The 19,979-nt window shown below is 41.3% G+C and overlaps 1 protein-coding gene across 8 annotated transcripts in view; it reads right to left on the minus strand.

The window, feature by feature from the left end:
• LOC126754802 (hormone receptor 4) overlaps positions 1 to 19,979 on the minus strand; it is a 156,128-nt gene that overhangs the window by 103,717 nt on the left and 32,432 nt on the right. For 7 of the 8 annotated variants that reach the window (XM_050466934.1, XM_050466935.1, XM_050466931.1 and 4 more), the window contains one exon: positions 3,194 to 4,134. In XM_050466934.1, the coding sequence (XP_050322891.1) occupies positions 3,194 to 4,111 (918 nt within the window). In that variant the 5' untranslated portion in view covers positions 4,112 to 4,134. Of the gene's footprint in view, positions 1 to 3,193; positions 4,135 to 13,851; positions 13,947 to 19,979 lie in introns of all 8 variants that reach the window. The other variant, XM_050466932.1, reaches the window with a different exon arrangement.

The following is a 19,979-nucleotide window of genomic DNA, read 5'->3' on the forward strand; positions in this document are numbered from 1 at the left end:
AAAAAATGGATTACCCTCCACATCTTCGCCGTCGCGTTGCCAACTAGGTATATATATACACATATATATGCATGTGTGTGTGTCTGCTGGGCCAAAGCGCGGCGAATTAGCAGCCAAGGCGCACGCCGCTACCGCTGCACGCGGCAAGCGGCAATTGGCAATGAAAACAACAAATCTTGCAGTGTCCCAATTTTGTGCGCAGCCTGCGAGCGCCAAGCGAAATAACAATTAAAAAATGCTAAGAAATAACAACAAGCGCCAATAACAACAACTGCTGCACCACGACGCGACCAACAAACAAATGAGCGCGACACCAACCGCAGGAGAACAACAAAAAAATAAGCAACAAGCAACACAGCTGCGCGAGTGTTGGTAAGAATTGCAGCCAAAATAACCAAATAACTGTAACTGTCAGCAATAAATAAAATTCGCATGTCCTCGAAGCCAAATGGTCAAACAGCTTTATATGTACGTATGTATGTATATTTGGCCATATATATGTATGTGCAATCCAAAAAATAATGTGGTGCTGCTTCGTGGTGCAGCGGAGTGGGTGGCGGCGGTGATCGCGCGCATGCGCACATAACTTTCGCACAAATCAGCGATTCAGCCGTGCAACAGCAGACCAAAAATTGAAAAAACAACAAGAAAAAGTGTTAACTTTAGTTACACCGAAGCTGGAATACCTTTCACAAATAAAAAAAAGAACTTTCATCCGGCTTGTACGGCAGCTATATGTTATAGTGTTCCGATCTCAAAAATTTCTTCGGATATTTATTGCATTGCCTTGGATAACAAACCGTGCTAAATTTCGTGGTGATACTTTGTCAAATAAAAAAATTTTCCACACAAAAACCTGATTTCGATCGTACAGTTTGTATGGCAGCTATGTGTTATCGTTGTCCGATCTATACGACTTCTTCGGAGATTGTAGCGATGCTTTAGAAAATAAGCTATGCCAAATTGCGTGAAGATACCTCGTCAAATGAAAATTTTTCCATAGGAGGTCTTGAGTTGTATCGTTCCATTTGTATGGCAGCTATACGCTATAGTGATCCGATCAAACCAATTTCTCCATAAGTAGCATCTTATTCTGGGAAAATAACTCGTACCAAATTTCGTGCAGATATCTCTTCAAATAAAAAAGTTGTCCATACAAGCACTTAATACCGATCGTTCAGTTTGTATGGCAGCCATATGCTATAGCGATCCGATATCGGCTCTTCTGACAAATGAGCAACTTTTTTGCGAGTAAAAGACGTGTGCAAAATTTCAGAACCATATCTCAACAACTTAGGGACTAGTTCGCGTAGATACAGACTGCCAGAGGAGCGGACGCTTTGTTCAGGGTATAAAAAACTGCGCGTTTAATGCAATGCCAGAAATTATTTGGACGAAAAGGTGCCAGCGAGCAACGCTATTGAACGCTTAATGAGTAAGCCATGTTGGGAATTTGACAGTGACATACGATCATGGCACAGTGGCCGCATGGAAGTGTAACGAATACAAAACTATTGCCAAAGAATAATAAGAAGAAGAAAAAATTGCAATTGCAAACCACACATAAGCAATATACCTTATATTTTAATATGTGTGAAAATGCTCAAATAACTGAATTCTGTGCTAAATAAAATTGTAGTGAAGCACAACAGAAAGGGAACGAAAAGAAGGTTGTACTAGAGACTGTACTTTGGTCGCGTGGATTCGTTCTGAAAAGTTTTCAAATCTAATCGGGTATACACAATGGAATCGACTTAAATGTATAACAGTATAAAGACTGTCAACTCAGCAGGATTTCATACAATGGAACATAAGAGAGTCTCAACCCAAAACACCGCCAGTAATCATTATATTGGGTAGTCTAAAAAGTCTTTTCGTATTTACAATATAGTGTTGTAAAGCTTAACTTGATAAAAAAAAGTACTCACTTGCAGCTGGTGATTCCACAAAAAAGTCAAAACGGATGGAAGCTAATAGTTCCAGAAACCGGTTTTCAAAAATCTACCCTTAATCTACCTATACTCAACATAGGCTCAATTCTTTCAGTACATTTCATTTGAGGGCTAGAACCAGAACCAGTTTGTGACAGCAATTGACAAAAATTGCTTGGTAACATTTCGAAAATTTGATCCAAAAGTAACGTGAGTGTATCACATCCATCGATATTCATTCCAAATACATATTCAAACAAAGCACAGTAAACTCTATGCGCTTTTAACAAAGCTACCACATCTTCCATGCAATTTTTGCCGCTGGTCACATTAGTCTATTTCACCAACTTAACAGTGCAATTAACAAGATTTCACCGGTAAGTGTGCCAAGTCAAATATTTAAAAGCGCGCTTCAACAAATTTGCGGCATGGAACTCGTTCTAACTCGTTTCTCGCTAATTATCGGCACTTTGTTTCTTCTCTTGCTCACTCAGCGCTGAGAAGAACTCATTTTTGACTGTTTTTCTGCGGTGGCTTAAGATTGCTGCGTTCAGTTTTGTTGTTTATTTGCGCTCCAAATGAGGTGAGCCGCGCCGGTATTCCTTCTCGAAATATTTGCTTATATTTCGTATGCGCGCACTACGACATTCGGAGCTCGAAATCAGGCCAAAGTCAAAGTGAAGCGGCGCAGCAGCAAATGACTTTGGAAGAATAAATACAAAATCATGGCACCAAACAGGTAGTTTGACGGGCCGAAAAAAGGTAGCTCGCAAGCGGCTCCGATTTCAGTTTACGCAGTGTTGTTTGTGGCAAGCGGAATTCGTGCAGCATGCCGAGGTGATGGGGAAGCGATTGCAAAGGTGAGTAGGCGGCTATACTTAAGAAGTTAATTCCAGTGAATTGAAGTGAGCAGAGGTTAGAAGAGGCTCAGACACGTGAAAGGGTTGACAGTTTTTCCTTCTTTAATTTATTTTATTCCCAGACGAACCCTTGAACTGTCATAATAATGGAAAGAAGGTTTAAGCAGATAAATACACAAAAAGCTCCATCTCAAGCAGGCTTTAAAGCAGTGAGAACCGAAAATGTTAACCAAATTCTGGTAACTGCAACTGCTACCTTTTGCTAATTATGTTCAAAGTAGACCGTTACCTCAAAGCAGCATTCCCATTTCACCGTTTTAATATTTTTTGAGACAGATCAGCTCCACTCGCCACTTAAAAGGAGTTCTCAGCCAAATACAGATAATCAAAATTTTTACTTACCGATTCAGTTTTGATGTTCAGTGTCACATGTGGCAGCAATGACGTCGGCTCAGCGCTTGGCGAAGGTGTACGTTGGTGTTGCGCCGCTGTGATCGGCGATATGGCGTTCGTCAGCGTATCTGACGACGTCACCGGCGCCGCAGCAGCTGGCGCTACCGTCAACCCACTACCTACCACAGCAATACCGTTAGCAGCAGTCGAACCGCAGCTACCGTTGCTGGCCTCCAAACCGATGGGTGTGCCGGGCGCCACGGAGGAGAGCGGCGGCGATGTTGGCGAGATACCGCCACGCACCGAAGATGCGACCGCCGATGTGGAATACGGTGAGCCCGCTATGCTGCAAGGCGATTTGTTAGCATTTGAGTTGGGCGCGACAGCCGCTGTCGTCGAAGACGAGGCCGTCGATGATGAGGACGAAGTGGATGAAGTCATTGAAGAATTGGAAGATGAGGAAGATGACGATGACGATGAGGAGGAACAGGCCGCGCCCGCTGTTGATGCAGTTGCACCTGTGCCGCGTATGCCCGTTATGGGTGTGGGCGTGCGTTGTTGCTGTTGTTGTAGCGCTGGTGTTGTCGGTCGGCAACCGTTTGGCGAGATAGCCAATAAATGTGTGACCGTTGGCGTTGTGGGCGGCGGTGGTGTACCGACGCCGGGGCTGTGCGTACCGGCGGTGGTTAGGCTGACTGTGGCCGAAATGCTACCGCTCAAATGATGTACGCTGGCGTCCACGTAGGCGCTGGAGTTGGTCGTCGGTTCGCGTTTAATGACAATCCCGCCACCGGCGTTCGAGGTAGTACCGAGTGAGGCGGCTGTAATGGTGGCTTCGCATGGCAGGACAGTGCCGAGCATGGTCGGCGCGTTATCGGCTTTACGGTTGCTTGGCTGGCTCTCTGTTTCCTCACAGCCCTCCGCCATGTCAGTAAAGCATTTTGGAAAGCCTGCGGGTAAAGGAAAAAATATATACATACATATGTGTAAAGTCCAGAATTATGCTATTGATCGTCTTCGACACTCTAACTACTTTATAAAATGAAGCCAAGCGCTCGGTATCTACTCATATGAATTTGGTTCCACACCTTAATGCATGCAACAAATCTTGCGACTTTCGTAAAGAATTTCCCGCAACTACTTTACCAAAGCATTATTCACGTCTGTATGTAAGCCCTCATTTCGTGCGTCCATGTATGCATTTATAACTGTTATAGTATGTGCATGTGTCCACACTCAATGCCAGCGCACAGCGCAAGGAGCGCCTGGCTCGAGCGAACACACCCACATTAAACCTGGTTTGCACATTATGTGCCCCTAAAAGCATGCTAACACTTACATTTGCCCACAAACACCCGCACACATACGCCCGCAATCATACACGCCATAGTCTCATTACGTTATCCTTGCCTGACTTGTCTCCGCCACATGCCGCACTCAGCCTCCGTGCTGCGCTTAGCCCGACAAATGCAGAATGCAAATATATTTTGCAAACTTTGCCACCTTCGCACAAAAAGTTTCAAATGCTAACTGTACATTTAACTGCACATGTGGGTGCCTGTGTGTGTGTGTGTGCAGCAGTGCATTTAACCATACCAGCGCCTCGAACATTGCTCGCCCGCTGCAAAATGTTGCGCATTTCACTCTCCGACCCAGCGGGCGCACTCGCTCGCCAGCGCTGCCTTACTTAATGCTCACATATTTTAGAATTTACATTTTATGCAAACATTATCGAATATTTTGCGCACTTCAACTCACACCCAGGCATTAATTTCATTAATTATCCTTTTGCTGTGAGGCAAAGGGTGGCTCAAAGGCGGCTCATGCAAACACATTGCAATGTATGTGTGTGTGTGTGTGTGTAGGTGTAGTTGTGCTTATATAGACACTTTATTGCTTATGTATGTACTTTCAACTATATAATTGGTCATGTACGCCGGTAAATCGTCTCACAACCGAAATGCAGCGCTGACTACACCGACGCTTGACCGAAGCTAGCGGCAAGAAAGCGAGCGCAGTCAAGGAATATGCAAATGCAGAAGCAGGAAAGTTGCAAGATAAGGAAAATGTGGTATTCCGAAATCAATATGAAATTGGGGAAGACGAAGAATTGTATGGAAAAGAAAGCGTAGTGCATGCAAGAACATAAAGCGCAGATGTGGGAAGGTCAATGTAGATTTTGAACATATTGTGCTACAAGGTGTGGCAGCGTGCCTTTTCTAAGAAGCTCAACAAACCCGAAAGATATCAAAACCAATTTTTTGGCATTTATTTGAAACACTTCTTAGAAGAATATTTATTAGAAAAAAATATAAAACAAAAATTATTGTCGTGTTTTACATAGTTTTCGATAACCATACAGGGTTTGTCCGGAAAGTAAAAGAACTGAACAATTTAGACTTCTTCTGCGTCGATGCTGCGCTGCCAGCGCGATTTCCAAGGCATTCTCCGGAATGGCCTTGAAAGCCGAGGTGCATGCTGCTTGGATCCTCTCTTTCGTCTCAAAATGCTTGCTTTCATCGTCCTCTTCAGGCAAGGAAAGGCCTGGGGGATCTAGGCTCTAGGGCGGTTTCGGAAGCATTGGGATGCCAGCCTTGGTTAGATAGCTGTTCACAAGAAACGCTGTGGTGGTGCAATCGGCTGCGATGTCTTGTCGGACCCGATTGACCTTTCGTTTGAGTCTTTTAAGGACCTCCATTTGAAACTTGGCGTTGACGGTTTGTCGAGGAGAAACAAATCCATGGTAGATGATGCCTTTGATGTCAAAAAAGATAATGAGCATCGCTTTCATTTTGGATTTGCTCATTCATCAGCGATCTCTTCCCGGCCCTGCAAAAAGGCCTGGTGCCACCGAAACACACCACTTCTTGCTACATCAGCATCGGAGTAAGTCTGCTTGATCATATAAAACGTCTCTGTCGCAGATTTACCGAGTTTCACACAGAATTTAATCACGTACCTCTATTCTAACGAACCTGCATTTTCGACTTGATCTACTTAGAGAAACACGTTGCGCGAAAATGTTTGTCCTGACTCTCCAGGTGCTCGGAGACAACTGACCAGCCGCTGGTTCGTTTGCTAGAAGCGCCCTCTACCGAATCCAGTGGGTGTGCGCACACTCCGAAGTACAGTCGCGGAAGAAAATCGGTCCTATTTCTGTCCCCTGTCGAATTGTAACGAACTACAAAACGAACCGATTGTATAACAGTTAGCATTACCACAACGATTGGGTATTTCTAGCAGCGGCGGATTGCGAGCCACCCTTAGCCCTCAACTAAAATTTGAAAATAATTTTCGCTACTAAATTCATTACACTCAATTGCTTTAATTACTTATTTGCCTGCGTTTCAAATTTTCTAAACAAAAATCGATATTTCTGCGAACCGCTGGCAACATTAGGTCCGTACTCTCACAAAAGTAGTATTTCTCCGCCCTCGTTTAACACCCACACACTGCCAGTGTCTCTAATTCTTAATTTACCAAATTACCCACTTGCCAGCAGGCAGCACTATTCCCTGCATAACTATTGTTATTGTTATTGTTGCTATTTGCTGGTGTTGGTGTAGCAGCTGACGACAACAAGCTTAGACGAACCGAATGCTACACGGCCACATTATCCAAGCACAGCTGTCTCTGTACTTCGTTGCATACTAAATGCACTGAACGCCTTCGGCTCTCATACACATTCAAACACACATGCATATGCTTACACATATCAGCTCAACACAAATACAATGTATAACATAAGTGTGTGCCAACAATAACAATAATAAGTGGCAGCACTTTTCTTTTGCTCACCAATGGAAACACCTTTAAATTTGCAAGGAAAATGCATTGCTTGCGCACACACGTACATGTGATAAGCTCATATGTATGTGTGCGCCTATGAGTAGTTAATGTGTCCACATTGCCTATGCACTGCGTTAAGTTGCCTGCATTGTTCGTGTACTTGCCGCTCGCTATTCCCAATTTATTTCACTGCTTTCTTCCTCGCTTTCGTCTGCTTTTCGTGCGCTTTCTCCTCGGTTTTCTTCTTCTTCAACACGTTTGAAGCTCTGTCTGCTCATAATTTCGCATTATCCTGGCCGGCCACTCCATACATGTCGGTATGTCCGTCTGCTTGTGTCGGTTGCATTCCTTGCAGTCGGCTGTGGGTTTCAACGAGGAAATGTCGTCGGCGTTGTTGATGACAGCGACGCGAGCTTTGCTACTGCCTTGTAGACCTCCATATGTTCGCTGCTTGTGCGCCCACCACAACTGACCAGCACGTGCAACTGCTGACGGTCGGTCGGTCGGTCGGGCTGCGCCTGGCTTGCATATCCTTTCTGTGCTATTAGCCTTCTTCTCTGTTGGTCGAACCTTTACATGGCTCGATTTCATTGTTGATGTCGTTGCCGAATTGCGTGTTGTTGTTGTCGTCTCAACTCTTTCAATTTTACGTTGTGTGTTGCGCTCGCTTTTCTACAAGTGGCGACCCCTCAACCCACAACTCTGAATGCCATTGACTTGAGCATAATTTTCAACTGCTTGTAGTTGTAATGACGTTTTTGTTGCATTGAGCGCATGTATTTGTGTAAATATCCATACTTCTTTGTTTTTTAGCTTCTTTTCAACTCGGAAGAAAAACAGGCGTTTCTTAATAAGCGCATTTAGTACATCAAATTACCCTTTATTAGACTCTTACCTAGCAAAAGCATAGGCAGAGTTCTCAAAATCCAAATATTTAATAAACTCGAGAGAAATAGTCCATATACCTGATAGTACAGACTGAAATATTCGATGAAGAAACATGACTTTGACAATTTTTGATCAGAAAATACAGATTGACTTTATACTACTCTTAGATTTTAATCAGGCATCTGATGGGCCAAAAATTAAGCGGCTTAAAAGGGAAAAGTCCATATATCTGAGAGGTGAAGAAATCCTGCTTTGAAAAAGTATTCACCGATGAAGAAATCGCTAATCTTGACTTTGACAATTTGTGTGACTCAGCAAAATACAGCCATCTCCCATGAAAGGTGGAATCCGGAAGCGACTGCTATTTCCACTGTCTTTATGAAGATGCTTAGGGAAAATCGTGAACCACCGCCTAGATGCAAGAGGGCCGGGCGGCACTTCAGCATGCACAAGTTGGTAAGGAGTGCCTTCTATAAGAAGGTGGTAGCTAAAGTGGGGGAGTAAGTGTGAAAGGGAGCACGGCTTGTGGCGGTGACAAAATTGGGGATCTCGATGCGGCATCGAACCTTCTACCCCGGTTGAAATTGTAGAAATGTTTCACTATTGCAATCCTTTTCTTCCCACGCAAGATTGAAGGGTGATTAGACCGGGGCAAACCGAGGAGCCTAATCGGCAAACATTAGTACTCCTATCAGACACACAAAAGAAGCATAAGCTATGGCTCGTGGTACTCAGAATACTCGAAACAGAAGCTAAGGCGGATGACCCACTGCCTCAATGGGGACCGATGATCCACTCGAAAATGGATATCGAATCTATCCTCTCGGACGCGGTGACTACATGGGACTGATCGTAAGTTGTTGAATCCGTCTTCGCCTTCTATCTCGAGTCACATATGCCCGAAACAAGCGGGACACCGCAGAGAAACTTCACCTCATTTTCACCTCCAGTATTTTCTTTGCATTAATAATAAACAATACTTGTAATTAAAATGAATAATTTGCCACAAGTGGAAAGTTGCGGCAATAAAGTTGACCACAACAATAACACCAAGCCAAAGCTGTGTCGGATAATTTCATATTCTAACTGCGATTTTCAGCGAAGCGATGCCTCAAATGTGGCGAAACAAGGCGCTCGCATGTTCTCATATGCAGCCGAACAATAATTATACCGGTTCTCTTAACTGGACATGGATGTAGACGTGGCTGAACATTTGGACGGAGCCGCAGACATATTCACAGCCAAAAGCCTTTGCGCACGCGTGTGTGTGTGTGTGAGGCATATCGAACGAATGCTGATCAGCAACTCGTTGCACACTGATGTTGCTATTATTAGTCTATGCTTGTTGGTGTCGTTGTTGTTGCGTTGTTGCTGCATGTGTGCATATCACGGTGATCAGCATTAATTTTTCTGGTCATTATGGACTGCGCTGCCGCCGTCGCCGCCGCCGCTGTTGTTGCCGTGTTATGATAAGTTGTTATTAAACGACGTCAACGATCGATAGCCAACCTGCCGGTGTGTCAGTGTGTGTGTTTGTTTACATTGTATTGGCACCACAATAATTTAGCCATGCACAGGAAGTAGAGCAACTTTTTTAGCAGTTGGGACATATACTTAAACTTTTTTCTCTCTTCTCGCATGTGTGTTAGTGCAAATATGCAAACTTATTTATGGCTGTGTGCGTGTGTGTGTGTTTGGGTGTGCTGACATCAATAATATTGGCGCAGCACGGCAATTACAATGCATGAATAGCCGATTAATTGTCAGTTAGTGGCAGATATGCATGAGAAATTGGATTGTTAAGACAACAAAATACTAACTAATGACGTTGCAAAGGAAAAGCAGGTCGCAGCCGTGCAAAACAGTTCGGAAGACAGGGCAGAAATGCCAACAGCAAAGCTAAAAAGTTAAAAAAAGAAAACACTTTAATAATAGAAATTAAATTTAATATGGGAAAAGCTACGCAGAAACGCTGGAAAATCATTTGCTGACGGCAGCTGAAAGAAATCCTGCCACGGAACACCTTGCCGCACCACCACTTGCTTTACAGAGGTCTACAAGTTCTAGATTATAATGCGATGGTGTACTGGCGTGTTAATGTTCCAAGTTCGTCTACTCATGTTCGCTATCAACATATATACTCATATGTACATATATGACCTAGGATCCGAAATCTTAAGAAAAGCAATATGGTCTGGTATTTATTAACCCGCTGAGAAGTACATGCTTTTACCAGTTAAAGAAAATATAATACAAAGGTAAACTTTTCGGTAAAAAAAAAATAAGTTTATAGTTATGGAAAACGACTGAACAGATCTGACTTTTTACTAACATAATCGAGACCCTAAGAACGGCATTCATTGACAATGTCCACTTTGCACCAGCAGACATACTAGAGTACTTGTACTTAGCTGGTAGGTGCTTGGCGGCAAGCACTGCTTTTTGGAAGGAAAAGTAGGTATATGAAGAGTATAAGTGGGTATATGAGGGGCGTGGTCACACAGAAATTCTCTATTGCTTTCATTGCATTCCTTCCAACCTAAATCACTGCAACGCAGAACATTCTCCTGACGGTTCTTTCGCAGTTCACACACCTACGAAGGATTAGTGGTCGAGCAAAGCCGTTAGAATAGAGAACCAGTAAGCTGTTTCACGGATGGATCGAGCCTTCGGTCGGGAGCTTTCCATCAACTCTAGTTTCAGACTTCCATACCACTTTCAACGTCTTTCAAGCGAAGGTGGCTGCGGTAGATGTACTGCTTGAAAGTGCAGCTTTCTTCACAGTGGTGTGCATTCACTACGACAGTCCAGCTATTTTGGTTTTGAGTTCGCTGACTGTCCCCTCGGAATTAATCAATGAGTGTATGACTTCATTGGCAAAGCTTCAAGTTTCTTCCACATTCGACACGTAATGGGTCCCCGGTCAAAGCGAAATCGCTGGAAACGATGCGCTTTATAGGTATGTCACTCTTTCTCCAATTTCATCCATTTGGAGTCGAGTTGGTCTTCCGATGTCTGCTTGCGTTCCGCCGTTGAAACTCCAGGAAGCTCAGGAGGGGCTGATTTATGACCAGAATTTGTGCTACTGCGAGTTCCTTCTGGCACAGACTGAACCGTAAGAGGACATCCGAACTGTTGGCTCTTCGCAGAGTCAATGTCGCAACAATTATAGTTGTTCTGACTGGACACTGTCCATTAGGTTCACACGCGGTGCAGATAAATATTCTATCAAACGCTTTTTGCAAAAGCTGTATGCAGGAAGGAGAGGTGGAGTCATCCTATCACTTTCTCCTCAATTACTCGGATTTTGCTAGACAAATATCTCGGTTGACGCACCCTTAGCGAACCTTGCAAAGTTGCTAGGGTCGATGATGGAGATTCATTTTTTCGGAGTTTATGGGTACCACAAAAGATAAATATCTGTCCAAGTGAGATTCATCGATTGTTTTTGGATTAACAGTCGATATTAAACTTCTGTTATAGTATGAATAGTGAGTACCCTTTTCAGTTTTCCAGAATTATAATTTCTTCATCGAGATAGAACTAATTATTTCTCCACAATACTTGAGCAACTGCAATAGCTCCACAGATTTCTATTCAAATTTTGGGAAATACCTGCAGAATGTCGACAACCGAGTTATAGTCAACAGAAATCGAGACATTCGGAGCGGTCTACAAAGAAAATTTAAATGCCGAATGGCCCCATTATCTTTATTAGGTTATGCGCAAGAGTTCGATAGCTTCAATTATAACTATCGGCGTCTAGTATATAAATATATTCGTTCGAGCTAAAGTATAACTTTGTTCACTACACATGACTGCCGACAACAAAGCGAAGCGACAGTACGAACAAGGTGGAAGGATTGCAAGCAGTCCAGGAAAAGGAAAGAGTGTTGTGGTACGAGCTGAGTTGAGTGTGGGCGTTTGAAATGAAATTCGCGTGTTACACATGAGCACGCAGCGATCACAACAAAGCCAGCCACAGCAATGACAACAACATCAGCATAAATTGGATAAATGCTGAAAAAGTAATAACAAAATGTAATGCAACAACAACGGTAAGGAAAAACAATACCAAGCACATGTGTACTGCAACCCCTAAAACAATAAACCCTTCTTTATTAGTCTAAAACTCGAGGTCTTGATCCCCACACCCGCACAGCTAAGCGACGCTTACCACCGTATCCGCGAATGACTTACCTACATACATCCTGTCAATGTGTGTATGTGTGCGTGTTCGCCTTGCACACTCATAATGAGCTCGCATATTCGCATTAAGCGTGTATTTGCTTTTAATTTAAAATTCTAAACTCGAAATACTTATGACCGGCTCTAGCCCCGCCGCGCTGCCAACAATCGCCCTTTCCGCATGTGGCAGCGCCGTCTACTTCAGCAGTTCGTAAGTACACTTTGTATATTCATATTTTATGATTCATTACTTGGCCAAGCGAATGCATGTCGCGCGGTTAAGGTGCGCCGAAAGCGGCAGTTCTATGGCATGCCACACGGGCAACAGCGCAACAAAGGCTCGGGAAGCGCGGCAGTGACGGCGGTTAGTAGCCGGCAGGATAATGACGACGCGCGTCAAGCGCCAAACATAATTTCGTTAAATTAGCGCAAAACAATGACAACAACAATAGCAAAAACAACAGCAGTTGTTAGAACAAAGGATATCGAGCAATAATCATAATAATGGCTGGAAAACAGCACCCGACACAAACATTTACAAAAACTCCCCAATTGAGCACGCACTGAAGTTGAAAGCCCAGTCCAAACAACAACAACACTAGCAAAATGTAATAATAACAACAAAAACAATGGTCACAAAAAGGAAATATGTAGAACAAAATCGTAATTAAGAAGCACACAGCTCAAAACGCGCACATATCATAATATATCGGCAAAAAACCAGGCGCCGGGTGAGGGGAAGCGACGAAATCGGCGAAAAAAATCGAATAAATTCATCTATTTTTGCTTTTAATTATTTGCTAGCTTCGCTTGGTGGATAATTTTATTTTTTATTGGCTCCGCCATTCGAACTAATTAACGAAATTTTGCAACCCCCGAAGACCGACGCATTTTTGCATGATTTTGCAATTAATTTCCTCAAAGGCTTCGCGCACATACACCACATACACACATACATACACGCCAATGTGGGCTTTGAGCACAACGTTCGGCTTTACGATTGTTCAAAGGGGTTATCGAATTATAAATGCCGGCTTTCTAGGGGAGTTTGCACTCGCATTTACCGTTATAATATATGTGTCTGCATATACACAGGAAATTTAGCTCATTATGCAATTTTTTTCGGGAAATTTCTGTTAGGTTTGAGCAAATCGATTTTTGTGTTCCACTGAACAGGGGTGTTAATGAGTTTTGTGTAGTAGCACTTGCGAGAATTTAACTGTAGAATTTTAGAAATTACTCTTGCCAATATTTCTGCCTTGCACTTCCTAAACATGCGCTCCCATAACACGTAATGAATGCCATGAGGCCTCTAATCTCTTATTAAAAAAAAATTGAAAACATAAAAAAAAAATATTCTTTTCTATTTAGGACAGTACCAGGAATTTCACCTCTTCGAAAAGCATCATATACTGAGCAGAATATCTGGCGGAAATCTCTATTGGTGCAAGCCACTACTGGAGGAAACCTCTATTTCTGACTATTCCTTACTGTAGCCAGCCATTTAAAATAATACTTTCCACTCATTCTCTGTTTTCGAAATACAACTCAATGTCAGATTTCAAAAAAAAAAATTTGACACCTGAGGTCTTTTTCATAATCTACAAGCTCGAAAAATCGCTAGTCTAATGTTTTTCATAACAGGTTTATAAACATTTCACATACTACACTTGCAACATTCGTCTATACCAGTAAGGCTGTCGACACCACTGAAGATGTGTTAGTTTTGATAAATATTTTTTATACATACATATTGCCAATATTATATTTGGGTGTGTACATTATTAATGAAAAAATATTACTTTTTATTTGCACTTCGAGTTTATTTTTTGCCGCCTTGAGCACGTTAAACCTTCCTTAGCTCACGCCTGACCAGTTGCACATTCAAAAATTTGACCTGAAATTTCAAAAAAACACATATGTAAATTATAGAAGTAATATTCGTGCAACATTTCTACCGCCTTGATCAAATTCAAATTATTACCAGCGCCAATTAAATCAGCGCAATTACGGTATGTTCAATTTTTAATGTCAACAACAGCCGCACCCTAAATCGCCTAAAACCAAATATCAAGACGGTATGCGTATCAAAGAGCAAACAAAAACAAATATGTATAAATTTAAGTTAATTTATATTAAATCATGACATGCGTAGAGCAATTAAAATTAAGCACTAGCATACGATTTGCATAAAAATATGAATTTAGTGCGATTAAAAACATAAAATTGTTTAACACGCCGCGCTATTCATTTCAAATATTGACATTATACAAAGTAATGCAGTTTAACAAAGCAAACAGAGCTCAATTAAATTATTTCGAATTTAGTGACAAAAGTCATTTAAAAAGTTAAGGAAAAACAGGCCTACATATAGAATATATATATAAGTATGATAGTTAAATGTTAAGTGCTTGCCAACTTAGCAATGGAAAATTGGCAACAACGCGTGCGCATTGCGGTGCGCGACTTCGCTAAGCAAGCAAAAAATATTGAATGTCACGTTGCCTTGTTTCGCCGCTTTTTATTTATTTTCTTTTGTGAGTTGACGCAGATACAAAAAGGAGCGCTTACTGCTTACTGAACTGTTATAAATAAATTCTGATTTCTCACTTTGATTCCCGCAGAAAACATTTATTTCGAAACACACACTCGCACACGTTCTGCTCATTAGAGCGTTGATAAGTTACCGCTGCTTACTTGTCATTTTACTGATTTATTTTCGATTTTCATGCTGATGTGCGAGCTTTTCATAAAAATATGTACATATTTATATAATTGAAATCTTTGCACATAAATTTGCATAAAATTCAAGTCATTCATTTATGTCAATTGGCTGTCGCTACAAAGCCATACCACCCGCTTGGCGCTGCACACTCCGCTGCCGCCAACACCGACAGGAACACAATCACTGTCACACGAACATGAGAAGGAACGACATGGCAGCCATGGCGTTCGCGCGCGTTTGTACATAATTCAGAGCTATCAATTTCTTTTAATTGAGAACTAAAAATGCAAGAAAACAAAGGCAAAAAGACTGCCAGCCAGTAGGAAAAAACACTCTACTTTGTCTCAATTTTAATTTAAATTTATTAAATTTGCACGCGAGCGACACAACGCAAGGAAAGAACCGTCGTTGGCAGTGGCCAGCAGCTGCGCATGCGTCACTGTTCGCTTGTTGGCAGTTGGACGGCCTGCAAGGGGGTGGAGCACACGGTGAGTGGCAGTGTGGCGATTTTGCCACCACAAACATCACTCGGCTAGCGCTGGCAATTGCTAAACAATATTGTCTTGCTGCCGTCACTCGCGCATTCGTTGTTCGTTCGTGTTGCAAATCTGATTTCTGCTGCTGCTTTCCACACTTGCCGCGCGCTGATACGCCAGTATGCGAGCGTGCGTTGCTTGCATGCGCCGTGCAGCAACATTTTATTGCTCATTTAGCAGCGCTGTCTTGTCGTTTTGTTCTGCTGCTCCTCCGTTTCCCGCACGTAACGCAGATGCTGTTGATTATGCTTTTATTTAACTTCTTAGTTTTTGGTGTTTGCCACATTTTCTCCTTTTATTGCAATTCACATGCACACCGCAGACACTCCGCGCATTTAATTCATTTTTATTATGCCACAAACGTGCAACACAATTAATAAAATCCTCTACTTTATTGTTGGTACAAACGCAATGGCCAGCGCTCGGCAAATAAGTGGCGTCCAGTGCCGCACGAAATGGCGTGAAATTCAACTGCGAAGCGTGCATATTTGCCACACATTACGGCAAGTGCAACGTCCAGCAGACAGCAGCCAGCAAACGCCTGTCCATCCATTGTGGCGGCGATCGTCGTCGTCGTCGTCGATCGTTAGCTGGTCGATCAATGGACAACTTTTCAATAATAATTGCCATTTGTGGAATGTGGCACAAGCACACTCTAGAGAGCTCATAATCATTGTTGCATAAATTATGAGTTGTTAGTGTGTCCGCAAACGGGAGTATCGACTGTAATGAGTAAGTAAAGCTGGTCGGTTTTCATGTTGTAAGAATCTATCATGATTACCCATGCGCGCAATTTGACTCAGTCAGCAGTGATTTGCGGACACAGAGCGCTTGCGTTTGCTAACTGCCAGTATATGCTGTGTGTGTAGTCTATGCAATGCTATTGGACGTATGCCTTGCTTTAGTGCCATTTAATTGCTAAATTTTGCAAATAATTTAATGAGTTGCATCAACACGCACTAAAATAATGGCACTTGCAACAGCTGAGAAGTAGCTGCTCCCCTGAGAGTACCACCTTTGCGTAGCAATTAAGCATATTCTTATTTTATCCTACGTCCCAAAGTGTGCACTACAAAATACTTAAAAGGGAATCGATTAGAATCCTATGAAGGAGCAACAAATGCGTCGAAATGCGGATATCGGAGTATATACATATGTATGTATAATGTAACAGCTCTCTTCAGTTCGCCAAGCGTTACTCTCGAGGAATCGAACAAACTATACCAGATGCTCAAAGAAATTTACAGAGCTTGTTGTGCAACCCTGCACTCAAAGGTCTTCTTACGCAAGCGCAGTAGTGGCGAGAATCTTTCTTAGGAGAGAAATAATTTTTTCGCCCAAAAAATATTTTAGAAACCGCTTAGATACTTATGTTTTCTATAACCTATATATTGGTTAGGCGAAAAAGTCGTTTCGTATTTTGTCAATAGATGTCGTTGCAGTCGTATATCTCCAGTGCTGCCAATCACATTGGGTCATACCATATAGTGTTGGAAAGGTGAGACAATATATTTCACTTAACGTCTTGAGTTTTTAAAATCAAACCAATAGAAATTTGTATTTCAATTGTTATTTGGACCATTTGCAATGGTAAAAGAGAGCTAAAATAGGCAAACCAGAGCTTGGTGGCACAGAAGTTAGCGGCTGTACCTCTTTTATGAGGTATTTGCATATTCTTTTGCACGAAATCAACTCGATAACTTTGTCGTTGCTTTTATACAGTGTAGTTTTTATGTGTGCGCTTGCGGTTTATCAAGAGAGCAGAAGAGAGTTTATAAAAATGTGTCGAACAGTCGAAATGGCAGCTTATATGATTTTTTTGAGGATTTTTATTGGGAGGGAAAGAAATAATTGATTGAAGCTTTCTAGTTTATAGTTATATATTTGAACATCTTTCAAAACTCTTTGATATTCTGCCTTTGGGAAGCAATTACCCGATGCAGCACATTTTTCGGACGGCGGCCAGGATGCAAAATCGGAAACAAAAAATTCAAAGAGATTCATATTTTTTATTAACTTATCTTCTAGTTAAACTAAAAAAATTCCAAAAAAAAAGTGTAAAATTTAAAATTTTATTAAAAATTTAATAAGTAGTGGCTTTTGATCAAAAGAATTTTACTTTATGCTGTTTAAAAATATGTTAAAACTTGACTTTTCTTAATATTTTTTTAGTTTAAATATAAGATAATTTTATGTCAATGATAATAAACTTTGCCCTAATTCCATACGACGTTTAGTTTTTTTTTCTATCGTAATCGTAAAAATGAAAAACCGAGAAATCACGCTTCAAAGTTTTCGCTTTTTGCCTACTCATATATGTATATACATACATAGTGTAAGAAAAATAAAAGTTGGAATAACTTATTAACGAAATATAAAGAAATAGATAAAAATGCTCCAAGAAATGTTCCACTTGCCTGTCGCACATGTTAACTCTGTGAATAACGAACGCAAAATGGATTTGTGTGTCGTGTATGGGCAAACGAATTCAAATCGAACGCACTTGTGTGCTCGTGTAGGGCCTATAAAGTAGGCAAAAACCGGAGTACAATGTGGAAATCATCTCGCCTTGCAACATGCAGTAGAAGAGTCACTCTCTTCATTCTTTGTAAAAGAGAGAAGCTTGGTCAGTTACCTAAGATATAGAATACCATATTTTAGACCAGATAATATATACTTAGAAAAGGCTCGAAAAACAAGGAAAGTGCTCATTCACAGAATTGTGTCAACCAATCGCTCGCTCTTCGCTTTCGAGAACTTCATCAACTATTGAGTTTGTTCATTGACGTACACACGTAATGATTACGTATAAGTGTGCGTATGTGTGTGTATAAATTATCGAAAAAATCATGTTAATTAACATTAATAATTTTTAATTGCTGTGCCCGCAATTACAGTTAAAATGGTTACTCTTTGCATTCAAACGCGCAATTAAAATAAAATTTTATGCGCACAAATTGTTGTTGTTACTTTTTTGTTTGTGCTTTTAGCTTTCCAATATTTGTGCGTTGCATTCCCCTCTGCACCGCTGCTCGCGCCGCTGTTATTATTATGATTCTAATTGTAAATAATTAAATCTGTCAAACGTTAATGGCAGTCAATTGAGGTGAAACGAAACTAGAAACACAACAACAGCAACATCAACCAAAAAGGCAGCCGTTGCATTTAATATAAACAAAATTTTGTTGAATTACATCAGCGACATAAACGGCGGCGGCAACGGCAGCGGGTGCCAACATGCAACGCCGCCGCCCCGCGCCGCCACCGCGCACATGTGCCGCCACCGATATCCAATTCGTTTATCGCAGCAAATTGCTTGTGCGCATGCGCAAACACACGCACTTTAAAGCAACAACAACAACAACAATCACAACAACTTTGCCAACCAAATAATGCCGATTGATATTTTAGTGTGTGCGTCGTGTGTGTGTGTGTCGTTTTTCACATCTCTCTCACGCGCACTGTTGTTGTTGTTATATTTGATTGTGTTGTGCGCTTTGCTTTTCGTCTCAATTTGCTTTTATTTATTTATTCGTATTTTGATTTTTTTACTCGTTTATTATTGGTTGGCTGGCAACACGCTTGTGGCGTCAATGCGCTCATTGCCGCTGCCAATTATTATGAATACGAGCGCAACAACAATAACAAAAATACTTTAATGTATATACAAGTGCGCCAATAATACAATAAATAACTAGCTACAACAACAAATGAGTGAAGTAAATAAATAATTGCAAATGTATTTATGCACATTAAACTAAATGTAGGCGAGTGTGTATGGGTGTGTGCGTGTGTGCGACCGCGCATTGATGCGGCTTCATTAATTGAAAGCTGGAGAACTGTACCCAGCAAATTATTATGCTGATGAGGCGCAAATAGAACGAATTAAATATGAACACACACACAGATAAAAGAGTTATAATGTATGCGTGTGTGTATGTGTGTGCGCATGTATTAGTTAAATCAAAATTGTATATGTATCTAAATTAGCAGAGGATTTTTTAATGAAGCATGTATTGATTTGGCGCCACAAGATATGTTGAGTGCATACATACATACTACTTATTCATCGCTCAACATACACTGAGAGAAATATAATTGTAATTTTGATTAAAAAATTAATCAAATAGAAGAGAACAAGAAAAAAGTGGACTTGAACTGCACCGAAGCCATAACACCCTACACATAAACAAAAATTCCTTACACTAACTTGATTCCGATCGTTCAGTTTGTATGACATTTATATGGTATAGTGATCCGATATCAGCGATTCCGTCAAATGAATAGCTTCTTTTTGAGAAAAGTATATGAGCAAAATTTCAGAGCGATATCTCAGACAGTGGAACATGGCTGAATCGACTAAGCTCGTCATGCTGATCATTTATGAATATATTTTATATCGTCTCCGACGTTTCTCTGGGTGTTACAAACATCGTGGAAAACTTAGTGAACCCTGTTCAGGGTATAAAGATGAATAGTCATTTGTTTGGATAAATTAGTGATGAAAAAGCCGATTCAAAGGAGTTTATTGAGGAATGAGCGATGACAAGACTTAAGGCAAAAAATTATCATTTGAAAACGCGTCTCTATCTCTATGACTCTCCAAAAACAAAACATATGTTAACAATTTTTTTAATTAATTCAGTAGATAGCAACCGTTACATATTCC

This window comes from Bactrocera neohumeralis, chromosome 4 (genome assembly GCF_024586455.1).
Source record: "Bactrocera neohumeralis isolate Rockhampton chromosome 4, APGP_CSIRO_Bneo_wtdbg2-racon-allhic-juicebox.fasta_v2, whole genome shotgun sequence".
In the NCBI taxonomy this organism is placed as follows: Eukaryota; Metazoa; Arthropoda; class Insecta; order Diptera; family Tephritidae; genus Bactrocera; species Bactrocera neohumeralis.